This window comes from Tinamus guttatus, unplaced genomic scaffold (assembly GCF_059628265.1).
Source record: "Tinamus guttatus ecotype Peru unplaced genomic scaffold, ASM5962826v1 Tinamus_guttatus_pri_ptg000048l, whole genome shotgun sequence".
Lineage (NCBI taxonomy): Eukaryota > Metazoa > Chordata > Aves > Tinamiformes > Tinamidae > Tinamus > Tinamus guttatus.
In genome coordinates this window covers 9,494,756-9,518,713 of record NW_028288582.1, presented here as the reverse complement: position 1 = coordinate 9,518,713, position 23,958 = coordinate 9,494,756, and the positions used below count along the sequence as shown (strand labels likewise).

Genomic DNA, 23,958 nt, shown 5'->3' with positions numbered 1-23,958 from the left:
CTTGTAATTTGTGTCATTTGAGTTTTAATTCAGCAGTAAATCATTTCCATTCCATTTCCTAAGCAGCGTTGTCCTGAAAAAAAAAAAAAGGCTGAGAATAATTCAGCTAATGGATGTCCGAAGTTGTGCTGGGTATACATCTTCATTTGATTGGGTCTTATGGCATTTTCATGTCCACTATCTTCAACCAGTAAATTTTTTTTAAGTAAATGTGGCTCTTTTTTTTTTTTCTAAAGAATGTACTTTTCTTGTTTTACTTTTTTTTTAAAAGTCTTTTCATTTTCACAAAAACGTTTTGCATTTGTCTCAAGAGACTCAAATAGGAAGATCAGTTTTCAAGGCACTCACGTCAAATTGAATGGCAGTAGAAAAACTGTCCAATAAATTATTTTTATTTATTTTTCTTTATAGTGCCAGTATTGTGAATGCCATGCTTAGCAACACCGACACTTAATCTCAGCTGTTCCCTTACTGTTTAACCCACCTTTGGGCCAAGTATAGAAGAATATGATGTAATTTCTTGTTGAGAAGCCATTTTTCTTTTAACCACAAACAAAAGCTTTAAAGTGCGGGTCAACATAATTAAAATGTCTAACCATAATTGTCCACTGTTTGTTAATATTAGTCTTAATAGGCTTTACAAAATTTTAAATTTGAAAGCAGAGCAGGTGCATTCTTCTCTTCTTTACACTTTTCTATTCTAATGCTTTTCATGTAACATAACTCTGTTCCCAGTTCAGTCAATTCAGGCTTCAGCGGGAGCCGAATCTTGCCAATACAGGTAATTCAAGCCAAATTTATTGTTTCCCTTCCTTGCAATAACATTATTGTACATCATATAAGATAGTTCTAATATTTCTATTCATAAACCCAGTGCCTTAAAGTCGATTTTTTTATCAAGAATTTCTCATCTCGTTTCAATTATTTTAACTACAGCAAATCTGGGCTAAGGAAACAGCATGTACAGATGTCCTAAACTCAGTTAGACTTGTGTTTGTGCCGTTCAAAAAGAGAAAAAAAAATATGGCATTCGATTCCTCCAAGGTTTGAAGAGAATATTGCAATACTTCAGATGTACTGTTATTATCAGTGGGAAGAGGGAGGGAAAGACACCCCAACCTGGGACAGAATGGCAACCTTCTGTTGCCATCTCTTAAACAACAAGAAGGAACTATCTGATAATAATGCACAATTAAGAATGTTATTTTGAATGTGGTTTTGAATGTAGCTGCCTTCTGAAAATACCTGCACCCATGTCTTTTTAGTCGACATAACTTCAATGATGAAATCTATCTAGAAAAGGCCTCTGTCATTAGCAACATTGTCAGTGCTACATATTAGATCCAATTCCAAACGAAAGTGCTAATTTTAAAGATTGTTATCCGCTGTACAATTTTGAGTTCCCTAATCTTCAAGGTTATTTAAAAAGAGGACAGGAAAAAAATGAAAAAAGAACGATCTCTGTTAAAATGCTGGCTTCTTCACAAGAAATTACACGCGCTTAGCTTAAATTTCAACAAAGCAGCGGCCCAAAAATTATAATTTAAAAAGATATGTTTCTCCCCTACAATGCAAGTAATCTCAGGCTACGACTGGGTAAAATTAAAAAGGGATACCCAACAAAATTTTAAAAGAAATTTAAACAGAAAGAATAAAAAAAAGTACCTGCACATGCCAAAAAATTACAAAAACCCAATAAATACAGAAATTATTGCACAGTTAAAAGGCTCCACAATTTTTACTGCCTTAATCAACCCTCGGGTTTAATAGAACTTTGTAGACACAGGTTATATTTAAGTGCCAAAGTCTGGCACCTACCATAGTTATGCTAAGTTATGTTTACGGAGGCAAGTTAGGTCATCTTTTCTCAGTTGGCAATAGTTAAACTGTACAAATAAAATGTTACCTAGACCCCTGAAATTTAACCTAGTGGGGGGTGGGAGTTGGGGGGGCCTTAGCTTCTTTCTGCCTGCTCAATTTTGACGTCATTTGTCAGCAAATGTTCTCCATGCCACTTTTTCATGTGTTTCTCCAGGGTGCTGTAAACACTGAAGGGCATCTGGCAAATGTCGCAGCGGTAGACCTCCTTCCCTATCTGGCCATGCGTTTTCATGTGACGCGTCAGCTTACTGCTCTGGGCACATGCATAGTTGCAGAGCTCGCATTTGTAAGGCCGCTCTCCAGTGTGGCTCCGACGGTGCACCGTTAAATTGCTGCAGTTCTTAAAGACCTTGCCACAGTACTCACATGTATCACTCCTCCGCCCTTCCTTGGAGCTGGGTCGCCCGGGGCCGGGGCCGCTGATGTGGGGAGTGCTGCCTCCGCTCGCCGTGCCGCTGCGCCCTGAGAGCCCCCCGTCGAGCATGTCCCCCGGCGGGGTGGAGAAACGCAGGCTGCCGTTCTCCGAAGAGTGCTCGGAAGAGGTCGCGAAGGGGGATTGTCGGGAGTCTGTGAATCCTAGAAACGGATCCTTCATGAAGTGCCTCGATGCTGCATACCCTACCAGCCACTGGGAGTAAACATTTTCAGAAGGTATTATTGTTGCTGGTGGCAAGTCCAAATCTTTCTCTACCTTTATTCTTTTAGAAGAATTGTTTAAGCTGGGGCTTGTGATAGGTGTCGGCTTGCGAGGGAACAAGTTTGGGAAGGGTTCACCTGGGCCAAAGTTTCTTCCATTGACTGTCCCCTCCTCAGTGCGGTCCAGCTCTCCTACCACTGAGTCTTCATCGCCTGGATCTCTCTGACAGAGATCTCGAGGACACAAGTCTCGCTGGTCAGAAGACCTTTTCATGAAGCTGCTCCTTTTCTGTTTTTCAGCTAGCATGTCATTATATTGCTGGATGGCACCTAGACTTACATTCTCTATAACCTTTCCCAGGACGAGGGATTTTTCGTCTGGTAACGATTTGGAACCATTTTCTCGGTTGCGACTCAGCTCTGAGTCCATACTAAAGCTTGACTCTGGCCTGCTCTCATTTTCAAGCTCCTCTTCCTCCTCCTCCTCCTCCTCTTCTTCTTCATTGTCATGGCCCAAGGAAGGATCACTCTCATTCCTGAAATCTGCCTCACTGGATTTTAGTCCCTCTCCAGTGAGCTCGCTTGTGCCTGGCTCAGGGGAACTAGTGGTGGACAGTCCATCATCTGACCTGCCTGTCATGGAGCCAGCTTTATGCATATGTGTTTTCATATGACGCTTTAGCTTGCTGGCCTGGGAGCAAGCATGGTCACAGAGTTGACACTTGTAGGGCTTTTCTCCTGTGTGACTGCGGCGGTGCACAATAAGATTACTCTGGAACTTGAAGGTTTTCCCACAGAATTCACAGGACTTACTCTTGGCCTGAGGCTGGGGAGGCGTAGTGCTGCTGGGGGGCATTGGTGGCAGTGGTGGGGTGCTCAAAAAAGGTGATTTAGGACTTGGCTGAAAAGGATTCAACAGGCGATGCATAGGGTTGGTGCGACTGGGCGACACTGGCGGAGGGGTGGAACTGTTTCCTGCCAGTTCTCGAAGCCTTCTGGAAAAATCCATCGCTGGGGACTCAATTGCCATGGGGTTTAAACGCATAACTCTGTCAAAGGCACTGGGATGCTGGGCAACTAACCCCATTTCTTCGGCACTAAGGCGATGTGGATCCAGATGATGACGAGGCGGCGGGCTGAAAAGTGGAGGTGTGTTTGGGAGCCGACTCTCACCAAAGCCAGGGTGTTCACGCAAGATGGGTCCTGTCATCCGTAAGAGATTGAAAGGGTTGTTGTCTCCCAGGAAATTCATCAGCGGGGACTGTGCAACAGTCTCTGGTCCCAGAGGAGGAGGGATGGTGATGCGTGGAGTAAGGGAACTGTTTGAAGGGCTTGTTTCCAGGTAGATGCGGAATCCATGTGTGTTCTGGGCATGCTGAAGCAAGAACCAAGCGCTATTAAAAGGCTGCTTGCATGTTGTGCAAATATAGCTTGAAGGCTCATCTTTACCTATAAAAGAAAAACAGAAAGAACACTCAAAAAATAAAACAGTGGAGAACATTTAAATGCAGTTGGCATGCACTTTATTTTGCTAGCACATTTCCTCCTTAGCATTTCTGAAAGAAGGATTTAATTGCAATGTATTGACTGATATAAATTGTTGAACAGCATATTTACTCACCGTGCTTATTCATTTAGCATGTATGACAAATATCACACATACACACTGGTGCTATATACATTTATATCCTCTAACTGGCATATAAAACCTTCCTTTATGACGCAGGAGGATCCAAATCCTTTCACATGTTTATTCACAGAAAGGAATTTGTTTCAAGGGATTTATGACTACATATGAAAATCAAACAAAACGTGGTGCTGTAGGTTTTATGGGGCACCTGGAAGGAGCTTCAGTATCATTTTCACTCTTTCATTTTATATTTTTATATACTTCATGCAGCAAGTCCCCTGGGATCTTGCTGCATTTAATTTATACATGCTCCAGTCACACTGGCCCTTCCATTTTTAAAATACTATGTAGGTATTTATCTGCACAAGACCTATTAAAGTCAACAGGAGCTTGGAAAATGTAGCCTTGCATAAACCACTTTGAGATCCTTTTTGCCAAAACACCAAGAAGCCACTCAAATGAAACATCCGGTAATCAAAGCCGACAGCACAGTTGCAATTAACAGTAACAAATGTCGGGCCGTGCTTGAACTGGGTCCCAAGAATTTCTGAGCCTGCCCTCCAACACAGAAATGCTTTCCAGAGCCAAAAACCTTGTTCTGTTTGCCTTTCCAGCCTCTCCGAGTGACTGCACGGCAGTGGAAGGCATTCCTTTAACCTTGATTCAGCTTTACATAAAAGACAGGTGTGGACAAGCCTGTGCTACAGTCATAATTTTGCTCGCAAGAAAATTCCAGTCCTGAGCACAATATAAACTATGTGCTATCTTCAGAAAGCTTTTTTTTTCTTTCCTTTTCAACTCCTCTGCAAGGCTCCGACTCTGATAAATTCATAAGTATGCGTCAACTTGGAAGTCACCGTCCAGGATTTGTTTTTTTGAATGAAAGGGAGGATGCCTGAAAAACTGGGAGTTTTTCCCTCCCTGTTTTCAAAAATCTAAATGTAAAAGCTTCTTTACTGCCTTGTGTGTTTGCTTGTTTTTGCAGGCGTGCACTTCGGCTAGCGATGGGTCCCACTGCACCCAGAGGCACTAAACTTCCTGAACGCTGAAAACCTGAGCGAAACTTCCTGCCCGCCCAGCGACCCGGGACGAACGGCGGCTCCGGGCCCTCCGGACAGGGCTGCTCTCATCCACCCAACCTCTCGCCTCAGCCTTGTAAGGGGAACACAACTGTATTGGCACAACGAACTTAAATTAAGGCCCAGCCCGGCAGGAAGGATTACCGACGCCTCCTGGGAACTGTGGGGACCTGGGGAAAAAAATAAGAAAAAAAAGAAAAATAGAAAAAATAAAAAAGAACAAATTTGGGAAGGGCATCCTGCTTAAGAAAAGTGACTCTAACTACTATTGACACTAATGAAAGCCACGTACAAATGCTGAAAGGAGCTGATACGTTATCCCTTAAAGTCTCCTCCATGCTGAGGCAGTTGGGGAGTTTTATGTCAGTTCTGCAGCAAAAGCAACAGTAAATGCTCGCGTTATTACTTCAAATATTTAAATTTCTGTTTCTTACAGAAATATGATGAAAACGTCTAGACCTTTAACTTTTCTCGCACGGCAACATGTGTAGTATAAAAAGTGACAGAAATCACTGAAGCAGACTAAAGTATATAACATACTCTGTCAAAAGCTTTTTTTAACAATATGTTTTACCTCAGCTCACCCTAGAATAGATTTTAATAAAGCCCCTTCTGAAGTGTGATCTAATAGCAAATGAAGTGCAGCATCTTACAAGGTCATATATCTTCAAATTAAAGAGTGCTCTGCACCCTTCACCTTCATTTTATCCACTCTAATTAATCGATTTATTACCCACAGCTGTTCAATTCTTTCACTTTTAAAGTCATAGCATGCCCTTTTCTTGTTTTTTTTTTTCATTTTAATTTAAAAAATAAAGTATATGAGCATATGTGTGTGTATGTGCATTCTCTTTACGTAGTTCAAGAGCTGACAGGAGGAAGAAAACAGCTGTGTGTTAGACGACAGCGACAACAACAGCAAGACATTTACTTCAGAAAAGGCACATACATAAAAGGATGGATTCCTGAGCAGGCTGAGGATCAAGGCCAGTCTAAAGCTGAAATGGCTGATTAAAAAAATTACCCTCAAAATGGCAGCTGGCTGGATGCTTGCTGCTACATGTTATAGGGAACAGAGATGTTTTGTTTTGTTTTGTTCTCCAAAACTTCAACGCCGTGAAATTTGAGTAAGGAAAGTAGCCCCCAACCCCCACTTCAGTTTTCTTTCAAACAGGGCAAATTAGTGCTGTTACTGATAAAAGATTTGCCAGCGATCAGTCTCCCAACTATCGTGTCTTCCTTTTTGTTTTGTTTAGCTTTTACACCCTAAACACTCCTCTTGAGGAGGCCTCTACGTGATGGCAAAATTGACTGTATGTGACCTGACTACCACACTCTGACTGCTTCCTAAATGACAGTGCATGGCTCTGTGTGTGTGTGTATATATATATATATATATATATATATATATATAAAACTACTTTCAAAACCCTCAAAGTCTCTCCCCAGACTCCCCTTTTAAAAAAATAAAATAAAATGTTCATTTCCATATTATCACTTCATGGCTATCTTGCCTAGAAGTTGCCCTGAGCAGTGTAGACGCTCACTTTTAAGAACAGAACAATGTCAAAAAGTCTTTGAAGATCCACTTGGAACATTTTTATATTCAAAAACTTGCTAAATATTTTAAACATGCCCAGAAAGAGCCATGTATTGCTCAAGAATGATCCTTATATTTAATAATGCAGTGCACCTACACTATAAAACTCTTTGTTATAAGGCTACTTTTGATATATAGCTATCTTAATCCCTCGCCACCTGCACTGAAGTCTGCCTAAATACCCACTTTATGACAACTAGCTATATAGGCTTTGCCATATGCAGTCTTTATCACTTTAGTATGTGCTTGACTTTGAGCATGTGAGTAATCAACATCAATGAAACTTAAGCATACGCTGAAGTGCTTTGTTGGATAGTGATGAAATTACTCATGCGCTTAGAGTTAAGCACAAGGCAAGACTTCATTAACATCGTTCAATGAATTGCATGTGGCTCTAACCCTATGGTCTGTAAATAGACAAAATTTTAGGGATGGATGGGTCAAGTATTTCTTTTTATCTTTACACTCGTTGGTAAGTATCTATGCATATACTGAGATGTGACACCTGGACCATAAGTTCTCAGCAATGAATGATGGCTTCAGAGTTGCACTAAATCCAAACAGGTACAGCAGAGGAGGTCAGGCCTAAGACAGGTTTGTAGGCCTGGATCCTATTCAGATACAGGTTTATATCAAGAAGCCTTTGATTTTAAGGCTAAACAAGACCATGAAATTAAAGAATGAGATGACTGGGATAAACCTCAAGGGTTCATCTTGTCCAATTCCTGAGCCAAGGCAAGTCCGTATCTATATATCTATTCATACCTATGAGACACAGCCAATTATTCAATTATCCTGCTTCAAAGGTCACCCCAACTAGTGGAGACACTACAAGCCCTTCCCAAAGTCCACGTCACTGCTGCTCATCTTTACTATCGTGAAGTCTAGATTTTTACTGTTGCAATTTAAGATCATAACATTTTGTCCTACCTACATGGACATAAAGAACTTAGGAAAAAACTAACCCATACCTTACAGCCATACAGCTTTCATCTGATCCAAAGATTTCCATTTCAACCAGTCCATGTCTTTTAAAGCCTCCTTTCTCCAATCTGATTTTCAAACTCCAAGTGAGAGGGAGTCCAATATTCTCTTGGTATTCTATGACATTGGTTGACTACCTTTAGTATTAAAAAATGTCTTATTTTCCGTTCAACTGCCAGCCATTAGATCTTGTATTGTTTTTATTTGGTAGATTAAAAATCTCTCTAGTATCTTCTCCCTTAGTAGGTAATTATAAACTATGAATTTATTGAACACTCTTGCCTTTTCTGCATTTAATGACAAAAGATGGTCTTTTCCAGAAATATTAAAATGTGTTCCTTCCATTACTGCATGACAAATTACGTTCCGTTCAAAATGTCAAAGCAATAATGAGCTTTTTTTTTTTTTTCTGTGGCATGAATGGTACAAAACAAAGCTAAATTCAGATTCTGTCTGCCGAGTTCTGTCCTTATGGAGGGCATCAAACAAAGACAGGTAGATTTGCCTAATCCAGAATAAGAGTAGCATGATTACGTGGACATTCATCCCACTGCACCAGACTGCCTAAATTCCCTGATTTACCTGTCCACTCTCTGCAGTCTGACTTGTATCATTCAGTGATGCACAGATCTTCCTTGTCCAGTTTCTATATATCCCAAATCCTGAGCACCTTTGCTCTCAAGATAAATTTCTCTCCAAATATTCTGAGTTATTCTGGATACTATCAAATAATAATCAGTGTGAGATAAGAACTGTTGAGAATTCATTATTTTCTGCAGGGTTATAGTACAAATCCTCCCCTCAGCATGCCTGAATAATTCCATTAGCTGTAACAGAGAATGAACTCCCCGCTTCTTAATCACCTGCCCATAACCCATGCCAGGACTGGATACCAAGTTAGGTCCACATAACTAAGCCATTCTTTACCCCTAGCAATACTTTCCAGCTAATGTTTTCAGTTCCCTTTACAAAGTTACAACAGCAGCAATAAAAAATGTTAAGGAATTTTAATGCTGCTTTACTGCACCTTTAGAAGTTCAGGAAAAGTAGAAACTTGCAAGCTTTAAGGAAAGGACACCTTTTATTGTAGCTCTCAGGAACAGACACGTATCGGGTTCCTACATCTTTCCAACAACATTACTCTCTTCTCCACCACTTGATTTTTAATAAGCATTTAAATAATTACTCCTTCTTATTATGATGGTTACTCTAATAATACCAATAAAGGTAGCGTAGATGCTCCATAAAAAGCACACCTTTAATTGAATTATTATTAAATTAAAATGCCATAATTGAGAACACTGGTTTAACAAGTCTCCTTATAAGACCAGCTGACATTAAAGAGAAGGGCATTAAATACCGAAAAGATTTAGTGTTTCATAGTGAAGAAAATGTATGGTTATATGGGGTTTGACAGGACACCTATGCAAGGACCAAATATTTTCCAGGTGCCTGCAGTGTGAGCTATATAACAGCTTGATCTGGCATGCAAAAATATGTGTAAGAGCAGTCCAAAATGAAACCGTTACTTTTCTGCTGGAAGAGGTTTCTTAAGCCATATTACCATTTGAACTATGCAAAGTAGGCAAGAATATTTACTTACATATTTTTATGATTGAATGCTACCATAATTAAACTCTGTATCATATGCTTTACCCTCACTGCATTTCCTGGGATGTTTAAAGTGCCGCTACCTCCACTTACAGAGGGACTGACAGTCCTAATAAAAGAAAAACAGAGGTGTGTTTGTGTCCAAGCCTGAGTTGGGAACATCACTGCCAGTCTAACACTCATCACCAGCCTTAAACACCAAACACGATGGGACCATTTCTCTTTATAGTTCTCTTCAATTTAATTTTGTTATGATGGCGACACGAGTTGAAGATGTGAAACCAGCTGAGCTCTTCTAACCATCCACAGCGCTGACACAGTGCATCCATCCCCGGGCTGCCTCAGCTGAAGGAATGGCTCTAGAGAGTCTCGCAGCATTTTCTGCTGAGGGACTATGGCCTACAATTCATAAAGCAAGCATCGACTGGGAAAAAAGTTGGGGTTTCATGACTTAGCAAGATGCCTGCAGTCTCACAACCAAAGTTCCTCCAATTCTCCACCCCAATAAAAAGCCACTCTTTCTTGTGAAGCTCAGCCCACTGAGGGCATCCTCAGTTAGGAAGAGGAGTCGAAGGTTAAGCTCTAGGACATCGGCATGCAGGGCCACAGAGCCTATCCGAATCTGGAAATGGGGAATCTCAGCAGGATTTCCGTAAAAGGAAAGAATGCAAAAGGGAAACATAGATGAAAAGATTTTAAGAGGCAGATGCAAAAATAATGGTGGTGTCTGAAGAAAGGAGAAGAAGGAACTGGGGAGCACACTAAACCTTCTGTTTCAGCCTCTCTTTCTACCTTGTCTCTGGAATAGCCTCTCTGCTCCACTGCAATCTTCAAACAGAACAAAAATCACATACTACTTCATTCAATAGTCGTCTCTCACACATTGCCTGCATGTTTTGCAGCTTTTCCCATCCTGTTTCTATTACTGAGACTGCAAGTTCTCTGCAGAGATTATTCAAAAAGCTTTATGCCAAGAGAACCTACAAACCTCACAAGACCCTCTCATTCCCAGCATTGATTTTAATTAGCAACAAGAATATTTTTGAGAGCATTTTCTACCCATTGAAATAAATTGACAATAGCACTGGCTGGTGCCTATATTAAAATACCCTCATATTTTTAGTAGAGAGCCAAATTCTATCTGTGCTAAAGCCAATTGCCAAATTCTGTCCTTGGTGGATTAAAATCTGCCCCACTTTTGGGAGCCTATTTTGTTTACTAATGTGATTGCACTTTCCTTTGATTTCAGTGGTCAGAGCTATGTTGATCATATTTAGGCATGACAGCAAATTGTCTGTTTATCGTGCATATAATAATGAATATTATCTTTTTGTCGAATAAACGATTTTATCGTATGAGTGGAAAACCAAAAAGATTAATTGCCAATAGCATAGTTGAGCAGACAGTCATGTAATATATCTATAGCCACCTCTCTTAATGCCAAGAACAAAGCACATAAAGCCTTGAAAGAATTAGAGATATCAACCTTGCCACAATACTCTTAGCCAAACTCTGATTTGAATTACCCTGCAATGAATCTCAAGCATCTCCACTGACCACCAGTGCAGACTTTGAGTTCTTAAAGATTTAGTTATACTGGTATACAATAAATAAGGATCTTAACTAGGTTTATATGAATATAACAAGCTGTGATTTTTTTTGGTAAATTTTCCCCAAAAGCATTTTCTGTGATGTCCATGCCATTTATACTTACAAAAAGAGAGATGGCTGCAGGCAGATTACAGCCATGCGTAACACAAATAGATCCTTCTTAATGGACACAGATGAACTCTGGCTAAAGATGTGGCTTCTAAGACTTAATCATATCTCAGAATTGTACTGCCAGATTCACCAAAATGAGCTGAACGCACAGTTCAGTTTAATTTATAGTGCATCACAAAATGGCAATATTATATTTTAAAGTATAAAATGCTAGTAGTCATTTTGGGCAACTTCCTTTTGGATTTAGAAATTTTCATTCATTGTTGCTGACTGGAAGTTAATGTTCCACCTATAGAAGCGCAGAAGGTGTTTTTACTCAGGACACAAAAGGAAAAAAATAAATGAATAACAAAAATTTGAACTAACAATATAGGGATTCTGACCCAGAAGTGCTATTAAGACGGATGATAAAAATATGTTTGTCTTCTCTGAACACCTTCTTCTAATTGGTGTTAAACTCAGAAATACAAAGGCAATTTATAAAACAGAGAAAGGTAGAAGTGTGAAAAGTAAGGAGGGAACAGGAAAATCAATATTAAAAGATCGATAGTGAATGAGTTAACTTTTAAATTAGCCCTTTGTGATACAACAGTTTCAACTGACTCCACCTTTAGCATCCAAACAGCTTTGTACCTTTTAGTTCGTTCCTATGAAGCTAAGACATCAATTACCGGATTGTAAAGATGTTTTACAAACCCGCTGTAGGAAACAGTGAAAAGTATCAGTGAAAACAGGGAAATTAATTGGGGGGGGGGGGGCAATTGTACCCATTAGTAAGATGAAAAGGCCATAGCAATACCCATGGCTGTTGGTTTTATATATAGTGCCCCATTTATAGCATTCATGAAAAACCCTTGTACTGCTCAAGGACACTTTTAGGCCTTTTCTTTGCATAAGGTATTCAAATGCATTTGCAATAATGTCAGTCTTTTCTGCAACATATGAAATATGCCAGCAGCTTCCCCTTAAATTGGTTTCCTGTAAGTAGTTTTGTTTGAAAACTGGCAAGTGCTGGGATTTTTTTTTTCCCCACAGACTTTTCTAAGGTGCCATTTTCTCATTTTACAAACTGGAATTCTGAGTAATCTGAATAGGACCCGAAAGGAGGATACAAAAGGAAATTGTCCATGTCATATAATGGAAAAACTGAGAGTAAATTAGGAAACAATAAAAAAGGCAAAGGGTGAAAACAAATTTTCCTTTTTTTTTTTTTTTTCCCCAAGAGTACTTCTGTCTGTTTTACTGCAACTGTTTCTTAAGGGCATTAGGTGCCTATTCATAGTGGGCAAATGAAATAGCATTTTTGTTTTAATTCATTACTTCTTTAACAAATGCTAACTCCCATCTCTGCTTCTTTAAATCCACAAAATCTCCACGTTCAATCCTAAGAAGTATTATAAAGGCTGTAAATCTTGTTTTAATGGAATGTACATTTAGCTATGAGGAGATAATTGACGTTATGGAGGGCCTAGATGCTGAATTATATAGGTTATCTAATACAAAGGGGACTCATTACTGAAGCACTACAAACAAGTAGTAATATATGTATATTGTTCTGAGTGGCGTTATAGCAAAAGTGTTCAGGTCTGCAGGGATTTATAAAACACAAGAAAACAGCAGACATGCACTTGTAAATTTGTCTCATTTGTCTCTGAAGTTAAAGGTTATTCCCTTGATCTGAATTTGTAATAAAAACATGCTAGACTAAGGTTTGTAGAGAATGTTTGAATATGTAAATTGTGTATAATGATAGGCAATTATAGGGTAAAAACTGGACCTTATGAATGTTACAGAATTGCATGGAGCATCAAAGTATTTTCCTTCAGATGAAATATTTATCTTTTATGCATGTTATAAGCACTTTTTCAAAGGTATTCAGCAACCTATTTGAGTGGAGAGTTGACAAAAATCAAACCATTGCAACAGCCTAAGACTGTGGGCTTATGCACAGGAGAAGCCACAGCTTTTTACAAAATATACATAATAAATCTCTTGAACTAATGGTTCCGGAGATGGATCCTCAAGGACAAGTTCCACTGATTTTCACTCCCTTAGATGAAAGCTGGTCAGATGTTTCTGGATATTTTAAAGGCGACGTGGGGGTGGAAGCGTGGGGAGGGGGGGAACTGTGGAGAATAACTAGGTAAGAAAGCGAATCTCCTTGGACTGATCCAATGAAGCCCCATTTCCCCTCCAGTTAGCTGCCTGCTGTATTCAGGGAGAAAAAAAAAGGATCCCGCATCCAGGGAGAAAGGGGGGAAGCCGGGAGATGATACTGTAGTTTATGCTGCTGGAGATAAGGCTTTCTCCTTCTCTGAGCACGACAGTCTGTTCAGGTTAACCAACTGCAGTGTTAGAATAACTCCAGCCGACTTGTCACAGAGTACAAAAGTCATCAGCAACTGAATGTTCTTTTCTGCACCGCAATTAAGACGAATCAATACGACGTGCCACAAATGGTATTTTACTCTCAATAAGAACTCGGGCTGAGTTTATTCAGAATATTTTAGCGCTTCCCCAGGGGATTTTGGTCCGACGCAGATGGCAAATAAAGTACTCAGCCTAGGGCTAGAGCACATTATGCTAATTCTAATGTCAGATGTACTTTAATATACAGCTCTATTTAATCACCCCATTATTTCACATTTCCATATGAAAAACCTGCGGCACTTCTGCAGAGCTTTCACTCTGCGACAATGCCAGCTTCCTTCAACTCGCTCACTGCGAAACAGAAAAGAAGACTGGTCATTCTCGCCAGTCAAAATGTTACAGTTTCAAAGTTTCAGTGTTCCTGAATTTAAAGTGGGTCTTCCAGTGCAATTAGCAAATCGCTCTGCTAGAATGCTGATATGCACAAAATGCTAAGGAGGCGCGACTGAAAAAAATAGAAATAACAGCCCTGCCTCCGCACCTTCTCCGCTTGCACGCGCAGACTTACACAGACGTGCATCTCAAATCCATTTGCAGAATAGCGATAATAAAAATAATAAAAGCATCCTCACAGTGCAATTCACCCAATATTCTCAATGCTCGTCAGCAAAGCACTAACGCTGCCGGCTGCATGGCTTCCGTTCCTCAGAACAGACATGGCTGGCACAGCTGCCAACCTACAGATGTCTCGGAATAAAACCTTCCTTGTGTATCAATAACAGAATACACCTCAAGTTACATTTACGAGCTGCACCCTTTCAGCACGAACCGCTCACCAAACTCTGCAAATTTACCTTGATGCAACATCTACAGTGACCACAGGACTTACGGACTTACAGACAACACAATTCAAAACTGGGTTTCCACTGAAAAGAAGGGAAAACCTGCACTAAAGAGCTATTTTTTTTTCCCAAGCCATTGTAGGTTCTAGCCGTGTGGACAAGGAAAGTAGAAGCAATCCTTGGAGCAGCTCTCTTCAGCCCCCAGGCTTTTTACCTATGAAAGTAATTCTGTGAGAGATTCCTCATTCAGCTCACAAGTGACATGAGTTTCATGGTCTCAGCAAAATCTTCCTCCAGTTTGGTGTAACTGGGACTCCATGACAACTAGTACTGCACATCAGGGGAGCCAGGTCAGGACTGGATTATACTGAGATGCTGTTAGAGGAATGCATGAAGCTTAAATCAGTCAGTTTTCTAATCATTGCATTAAACCTACACCGTGTTTCACAAAAACAGACCTATTTAGAAAAAGACCTATTTTTTTCTCCTTCAAGCACCCAGTCTGCAGCCTTTAAAAAATTGTTCAGTAATGCATGCAGAAGCCAGCACCTGGGGCCAGACCTCACCTGGTTTCACTGCTATGCGTCAACATTTAAAGATACAGAATTCTGCTGCTGTGCCTTGACGTGGCATATGCCACAAATCCCATGTCCTAATTTGAACACAGCAGATGATATCCCTCACGTTCAAGGCAGAAATGCTTACCTTCTCAAGCTTTATTTTATATACATATATACACGTACATATATAGGCATATTTATATATGTGTGCATATATATATAGATAGATATGAAAAGTGATTTGCTCTGTAAGGATGGTTATGAATATAGCAATATGTCCCAATGAGAAAGAGGGCTGAGAGGTACAGATGGAATCTCCTTTCTCAGCTATTGCATGCAGTACTTCAAATATAGGGCTTGATCTTCGGAGAATCCAGAACTACCAAGAGTTTCACCTTATGGGAAATCTTACCTGCATGGGTGATATAGCGTAAGTCAGTTTAGTAAATTAGGGCAGTTTTAAGTTTTGTTGAGTACAGAATATCTCATCCTGAATATGAATAGTTAAATTCAAAAGAGTAAGGGAAAATGAATGTTTAATATCCTAATACAAAGTCCAAAGTCAATGTGAACCTCTCCACTCACTTCAATGGACTCTCGATGAGGGTCTTATTCCACATTGGGATTTGTGAGTCTCCAGACACCGTCTTCAACAAATCTGGTTTGTGGTGATGCAGTTAAAAGAACAGAACTGCACTCATAGCAGCTATAAGTCTAAAGAAGTCAGCTGTACATATATTAGAGGAATAAACAGAGAGAATCTTTTGTATCTTTAGTCAAATAAACTGTCAAATGTCAAACGACAGTTGAAATAGAAGAAATGCATAAACTGAAATAATCCCTGATAATTCTGTTGCTTTTTCTTATGTAGATATTATGTTGTTTTTAGGAAATAAAAAATAATACTCTGTAGATTTTGCTCAGTTTAAATAAACTGACTTGCATTCTTAACTCTGTTATTAAGACTTCTTTTCAAACATTGTAGCTGAGACTAGCAGAACATTTTTAATAACATATTTATTCTTGGCAATAAACAAATTTGTGGAATCCCAGTCACTTTCCATCATAATGGAATTTTTTTGAATGCCAAAATGTGTCTGCAGACGCATCTTACACTAAAGGGTTCCTACAGGACTCAAGTCCTGTAAAGGAATATCCTAAGATGAGTGAGTAAAGAGTCAAAATGAGTGGAAAAAAAAAATCTAAATTTTAAAGGGGTGATGGAGAATAAAGTTTCAAAATACTTCGGGTGACAAAAGAAAACTTTAGTTACATAAGGGATCTTGGAGGTTGCTCTTCATTAAACAGTTAAAATGCAATCCATGACTATGAAATTGCAAAAGATGAATGTACAATCTTATTTCCTCACGTGCTAAGACAAAAATACAATTTTTGCTGCTTAAATAGGCAGTGTTTTATGCCTCTCTTACACTGCAGAAAATAATGCCAATGTGGATTAGGAGAAGAACCTAAAAACTTCATGTTTTATTTCTCCACAATGCAGATTGATCACCTAAGAGAAGCGTAATTAAACAATGCTAAGCATCCCAACCCCTTTGAGAATGTGCTGCCTAAAAATATTTTTAGAATAATCACTGTAGTAATTCTTCTTAGTTGTAGAAACACTCCAAATCAGAAAGTCAATTTTTCCTCTATTTGCAGAAGTGTGCTGGTTTTCACTGGAAAGGCGCCTGTGTTTTGTTTGGCTGCTGTTCATATACTGCCTTGGCAGGATTTCCTTGGATTGCTTACAGTGAACATTGCTCTTGCATACAGTAGCACTCCCATTTTAACCGTCCCAGCCACACGTTTTCTAATAACACACGGAGAGCTGCAAAATCCCTGTAAGTGCAGCGCGTTAAAGCAGCAACAGAAGGGGGTGGGCGCAGCGGGCTGGAGGGGGGGCTCTGCCCCTACCAAATTGAGAGCTGCGAAGGCAGGATAGTCCTTTTAAAAACAACCAATGTGGATTGTGTTTAAGGAGCAGCTTTCCAGGAAAAAAAAAAAAAAACACAACTTGGGAAGAGGGCCTGATTCAGCTGATTCACTGAATCTAATCTGCACTTAGGAGGCTCTTAATGTTGCTGATTTGGGTCCTAACTAAGCATCATCTATTTTATCTTTTTTCTTATTCTTTTGTTTTTCTTTTTCTTACTTTTTTCCTGTTTTTCTTTCTTTTTCTTCTGTTTTTATTCTCCCCTTTTCTTCCTTTTTCCACAAGTGCGGAGAACTTGGCAATTCCCGGTGCCACCTCGCGCATCCCACGACGCCCATGTGCCCACATCTCCCACCCCGTCGGGGAAGACGGCGGCAGCAGAAACACAGCCCTCAACTGTTGGGAGTCAAACGGGCAGGCTGACATAAAAGAGAAGGGCATCTATCTCACCAAAATCATCACAGGAAACAAACAGGGCATTTCTACCTAGGGCTGCGAGGGAGAAAGCCAGCAACAAACCCGTTATTCAGCTCGGTGCCCTTTGCAAATAGCACTGACTTGTTAGTGGGCAGCTGCGGCTCAGCCCCCCTCCAAGCCCATCCAACTTGCTGCGCTTGCCACCCTGCTTTTGGAGACCGACAGCGATTTGCATCTCCATGCATCTCATTTCTCGTTAAGTAAGTTGATTAATTTGGGCGAGGGAAGTCGCCGATAAAAAAAAAAAAAAAAGGCATTTCCATGAGCATTATTCCTGCCTTGGCAAATTCCATGAGCCACTGCAGCCCCCACCTCACAACTCTCTTTCTCCTCTGCCCCGCTTCCACCTCTCCCTATTTCTCCCTGTTGTTTACAAAGGTTTCATTATGTTTTCAACTAATCAGAAAGGCCTACTAATACACAATTAACATGTGACTATATAAAAAAAAAATCGCTTCCAGAAGAAGGAAAAGTAATTAAGCAGAGAATGCTTTTCAGTAAGTGCTCGCTTTAACCCATCGTCAGGGAACGGAGTCTAGGTTAGTCCACAATGGAGGGAACAGATGCCAAGGGCGAAATGTTAAAAGCAAATAAAAAAGGACATTATTTTCTTTGGGAATAATAACTATCAACGGCACAAAAACGAACATCAGACTGCAGTTGTTTTTATCTGACCTCCTCCTCTTTTCTCCACTTTGCTCAAGTGTCTTTTCTGTGTCTTTCATTAAATTAAGTAAAAAATAAATAAATACATAAATAAATAAAATAAATGTATTGTTTATTGCGGCTTTGCTTTCAATGTGACAGGAATCCAAAGACTAAGCATCACTATGAAAATGGCACAATTGCGGGCTACTAAAAAGCTTTTACTTTAAAAGATTTTAGGCCTAAACTTACACATCTTCCCACAAACTAAGCTCTTAGAAGAGTCAGCAGGAGTTTTATCTGAGCAATGACAAGGGGGGTTAAACCCTCCGCAACTCGTGCTGTGGTATCTCAACACAGGGGAACACAGAGCTTCAGCATTTGCAGGGTTTCAGTTATTAACTTTTATCCAGTTATTAGGTTTGTATCTACTGACATTGTCCTCAGCCCGAGATCTGCCACACAGGTTGGCAGCCTAAGGCCACATGTATATAAATATAGTATGTATATACATGGTAAACCAAAATGGTATCTAAACAGGTTCAGCCTTTTTTTTTTCTATCCAAGTAATGTCAAAATGCATTTGAATGTGCCCCGTGCTGTTGATGCATTCAGCCGACCTCCACAGCAAAAATGGTTCCCTTTGGAAAAATATAAATTTCTCTAGATGTTTGTCCTTGGAGTGGAGCATTTGGGATATTTTAATGTCTGCCCCTCCGCCTTCTCCCTCTGAATGAATTCTAAAACAAACAGACACTTAGTGGTGTGTTTTGAAAACCAAATTCTGCACGGAGCTCTGTGTTTGCAGGCAAACGCTAAGCACCACTTAGGTCCCACAGAAAGCAAGGGGGAGCTCAGGGGCGGTCGTAAAAAGAGGCCCTCCAAAGACATAAAGGAACACAAGCAGAAACAGCTCCTTTTTCTTAAATTCTGCCCCCCCCAACCCATGAATTTATATTCCAAACTATGTATCACATGCAGAGTATTTTTTTACTACCCAAAATCCCATTAGTTTCATTGGCACTTTAGGTAATAAGATTTGCATGGTAAAAATTCCATTTCTATTAGATTGGGTCCATAGGACTCACCAGGCTGATATGATTGTCAGAGGAAAGGGAGGATCTGTGGGTTTTTTACAATATGAGGATTTGTCCACACAGAATTTGGCACCAGTTTAATCAAAAGGACTCACTTTAACCAGTACAAACCCCAGTGTAGCCTCTATTTCTGTCAGCTTAAAACTGGCTATATCAGGAAATTTCTCACTGTACATTTATATACGTATACTAAAACAGGTCAGCTAAACTGAAGTGATCGGCACTTCAAATCTATACCCAGAAGTAGTCTGGATTATCAACTTGAAAGACCCTATTAGCTAAACCAGTATTAAAAGGCATGCAGACCAGCTTGAGCATTGGCTCCGCTTGCACATGCGATGCCTGTAAGAGATAGGATGGCACTTCTGACTGAATCCCCAAGTTCTCTGCAAGGACGGAGTGAAATCAGAGACTCGTGGGCCAGATCCTGCCAGTCTTGCTCATGACTGCATTAAATCAGTGCGTCGGATCCTGTTTTCCATTATGGCCACTAGCAGAAGCCTAGAGAAAAGAGCTTCTTTCAGCCTTCCCTTTCTAGACATCCCAGCTTCTAGCAGTCAATGTTTTAGGGTCGTCCAAAGCCTTTCTTTGATCCAGACCAGATTAGCATTTTTTAACCATACACAGACCTATCTCCCTGAATTTGCCTAATCCCTTCCTGTATACCCGTGTTACGTTTAGCCGTCGCAACATCCTGCAGCAGGGTGATCCACCCTTTAAGTACGTGTATGAGGAAAAGCGACTTCCATTTGCTTCACATCCACTGCCTGGCTCACAGGGCACTTGGGGAATTGCTCCTCCAAGTGCAGCCTGATGCGTCACGGGTGCAAACCATGGCAGAATGCTACCTTGACCCGGGCAGCACAAGCAGACTCTATTTTCACTGCTTAGGCCAAATCCTGTAGGATTCTATAGGAGACTTTCTTCCAAGTAGAAGCTCCTTCAGAACTGGGCACAGCCATCAGAAATGGCAGCTCCTTCCCAGACTACCCATCCTTTAGTTTGCTTGGTCCCTTGATTTTCCATCTACTACATAGCTTCTTGTTCAGGTCCTCGTCTAGGTTTAAATATCTCAGGGAGAGTTATTCATCAAATACTGGAGTGGGCTTATGAGAACTTTGCAGAAATAATGCTGAAGCTTGACATTTTCCCACCAGTACCTATTAAGAATACCCCACAACCTGAAACTGTAACTCCACCAACTGATAATCACTCACGTTGGGAAGTTTTTTCTAATGTTCATTTCATACTTAGCTCAGTTTACTTATGATTCATGGCTGTAGCTCTCATTTTCGAAATGCACAAGTACTGTGCTTAGCATTGAGCAGATACTGAAGTCCCATTGACTCCACACACTTTCTAGCCTAACTCCAAGCTTTCTTGAAATGCAAAATTGGGGGTGGAGGGTGAAGGTGCTCGTGCTACTGAATCACCCCCAGCGTTCCTGAAATGCTTGAATCATATTCCCATGTACCTTCTCCTTACTTGCTCTTATTTTTAGTTCTTTGCATCATGCCCTAAGAAATGATCCCTCCAGCAGTTTAATCACTTTTGCTGTTCTTCTCTGAATTACCTCCAATTTGACAACACCCTCCAATTAGCAAAGTGCACAGAAATATACACAGCATTGGGTCATTATTCTGTGTAAAAATAGTTTTCTATTCAAAGTCTTGCTATGGATCAGATTCTGATTTCAAGAACACTTAAGAATGGTGTATCCGAGGACCAAATTTGGACCTCATACATAACTAAGGCTGACTGAAGCACACAAATTCAGAATTAAGGGTATTTTCCACAACTCCATGTCATTGTATCTGCATCGAGCAGCATTCCCTTCCCTACAAGCCCTGAAACAGGCAGGCAGAGCTGAGTGACAGAGGGATTAATTGACAACCTTCAGTCTGTACTGACTTGCCTTTATCAATCTCAGGCAGATGTTTAACTCTATTGAGAGTTTATTTTCTAACCAAGTCATCACAGAACACCAGATTTCAAAAAAAAAAAAAAAAAATCAGGGATATGGGATGTAAAACATGAAGAAGGACAGAACATGCATAGAGCAACACAGAAATCAGCCTGACATATAGACAGAATTTGGAGGGAGAAACCAAATAAGCATCCAGTAGCATCTGACAGGGGACAGATAGTGAGGATGCCAAGGAACTGTTTCGGGGATTCCACTGGGGTTTAACAAGAAGTAATGGGATTTAATTAGGCCAGTGACAGTGTAGGCTGGTTATCAGGAAAACATTTCCTAACTGTGAGGCCCGCAAATCCTTAAGAAAAGTCCCAACTCAGTGTTGCCACAGAATGAGGAGAAGCACTTTGGAATACCTGACAGAAACAACGTCACTGGGCAGCAGTACAGAATAGGCACTTCCTACTTTTTAAATATAGGGACATGATTCACAAAAACAATTCGGAGTGCTCAGAGTATCCCACTTAGAAACACTAAAGGACTCAATGGAGCTACTCACACACTCCAACAGAGTCGGTGGGGCATAGGAGCAGCAGCGCACTCCATAAATGAGTGTTATCGCTATCAGTCACTAAGAGCTCAGGTCAAAACTGTTAATAACTCATCAGTCATGCAAGCTGCACATACATCTCTTTCCCAACACACACCTTTGGATTTATTATTAGGATATTTCAGCTCTTTGGTATTTTTAAATCAAGCTGATTCACACACTTTAATGCTCAGTAGAAAATTAAAAATATGTGCCAATAAAGTATTTTCCCAACTTATTAGAAAATACATATGATATATTTTTATATATTATGTGTCATCATCTTTTTAAACCTAATGATGTGTGCTTTCTCAGATGAGATGACCTGTTTCTCAGATTAATAGCTTCAATTTCATATCAACAAGCATAAGGTATTTTTACCTAAGCTTGGTCATATGTGTCTATCCATTAAAGATGTTTATTGGGTTTTGCTGGGAAAGGAAGGAAGGCTGAACAGTTGAGTCAATATTTATCCCACTGTGGAAATGGATGAGGAATCGATAAATCTGGTGTACCTTCTTTGTCTACTGACCTTGGCAACAGGGACTGCTCTGCAGACTCATCCAAGCCAACAGATACCCTCCCAACTACCGTAAATGCTAGGAGCAGAATATGCAGAGAAGTTGTAACTGTTCTGGTGGATAACGGGAATTTTCATGATGTCAAAATGTGCAGCACTATCCATTACTCAAGAGCTGGGAGAACCAAAAGTCATTAACACGTTGGGAGAAACAATAAATTATTTTTTAGAGGTACAGATTCCAAAATGCCAGTTTCTAAAGCTATTTTCTCCACCTCAGAAGAGCCTGTAGGGGCCTTCCATTCTTCCAAGTCTAAATGCACACACACTTTTTCTGACTGCGCTCTTATATTTGAAAAAATAAAAAGGAGTAATGCATAAACCTTGCCTTCCTGAAAACTAAAATGGGCCAGAGGTGTGAGAGTTCCCCTAATTCTCTAGTCCTCAATGCATAAAAAGGGACTTGCATCTTTTTATCGTTCAAATCAAAGATGCTGTAAATCAAAGTGGTCAGTCCGGCTTCAGTCTATAGGACTGACCTTCCTTGGAGACTTAGAGCATTTTGTCACATCTTCTACACAGTGTGAGGTGCTCTGAAACCACAATGTACCAGCCAGTGAAGGCAAAGCCTGGAGCCATACAGAGCAAGGCTCCACACTATCAGTTTCCCCACACACCTACGTGTTCCTGCCAGGATTTGGAGGCACAGGTGGACCAAAAGCAAAGAAAGTTCTTTTGTGCCCATCCCCACATCCCTTGCAGCCTTGGCCAATTCATTAGAGAGGGAAGGCCATGGACATAGGATGCAGAAACAGAGCACAGCAGAGGAGAGCCAGGAGCTGGCATGGAGCCTGTGAAAGGTGACCCAAGGGGCTGCCTGCAATACCTGACTGGGATTAGGGAATCCAAGTGACTGTATGCGCGGTGAGGTCTGAAAGCTGCCCACAGCTTTCAAAAGAACAGTGAATCTCTATTGAAAGTAAAGAGAACTGGAAAACCAAATTCCTCACAGAATCACCAGCTTCTGAACTGTTCAAATGCACACAGTAGTTTCAAATCTCAGTCTACAATAAACACATTCTATCTGGGTTTCCTATCTTTTCCCAGCTAATTAAAAAGTAAAATGGCTTTCCTTCGTTTGCCAACTACTTCTTTGTTTTACCTATTATCAAGCTTTCTTCTGGTGGCTTCAGTTTAATTTTCTAGTTCCAAATTCAAGCTAAGCAGACCAAATTTTTGCCCTACTGTAAACCTACTGGAGTCTTTTACCAGCAATAAATAGAGTCCTGCAGACACGATAGGGTGCAATGAAGTGGCATAAGGAGAGATCTGATTTTCATTACTATAAGGTACAGACAGTGCAGTTATGTGGTGATTATTATGTAACGTACACCTCTCTAACGACAAACAGGAGTCAAATATGTGCACTTAAGTAATAAAAAGTTTATAAATGGGCCTCTTCTATCAATGTAAATAGTCTTCTGTATTTTATTAAGATCCATCTATTGTACGGTGCACTGAGCTAACAAGCAATCTTCAGTTGCCACCTCGCGTGTCTGCATTGCATAGTACAATTTCTCCTAGATAACTATCTCAAGAGAAGCAGGAAAACAATTAAAACAGGAAGGTAATAAATGATGAAGAAGCCTATGAGCAGCATGCTGGCCCTCTTCCCAGTCTTCATTCATGCATCAAAAAATCCCATAGCTCTGAGTCTTTGAGAGGGCAGCTGGGCAGTAGGGATGTCCACCGTAATATAAATGGGAATTAGATATGATCGAATGTGCTCATTGCATTTTCAACAGCACATGTAATCTTCTCCCCCTTCCCTCTGGTCCCCCCACCTCTCACCCTACTACCA

At 40.4% G+C, this 23,958-nt stretch overlaps 1 protein-coding gene across 4 annotated transcripts in view; it reads right to left on the bottom strand.

Moving 5' to 3' along the window:
- Positions 1-837: 837 nt before the first annotated feature.
- The window catches only part of BCL11B (BCL11 transcription factor B), an 89,663-nt gene continuing 66,542 nt past the window's right edge, over positions 838-23,958 (bottom strand). For all 4 annotated transcript variants that reach the window (XM_088539669.1, XM_088539671.1, XM_088539670.1 and 1 more), the window contains one exon: positions 838-3,966. In XM_088539669.1, coding sequence (XP_088395795.1) covers positions 1,955-3,966 — 2,012 coding nt within the window. In that variant the 3' untranslated portion in view covers positions 838-1,954. The remainder of the gene's footprint in view (positions 3,967-23,958) is intronic.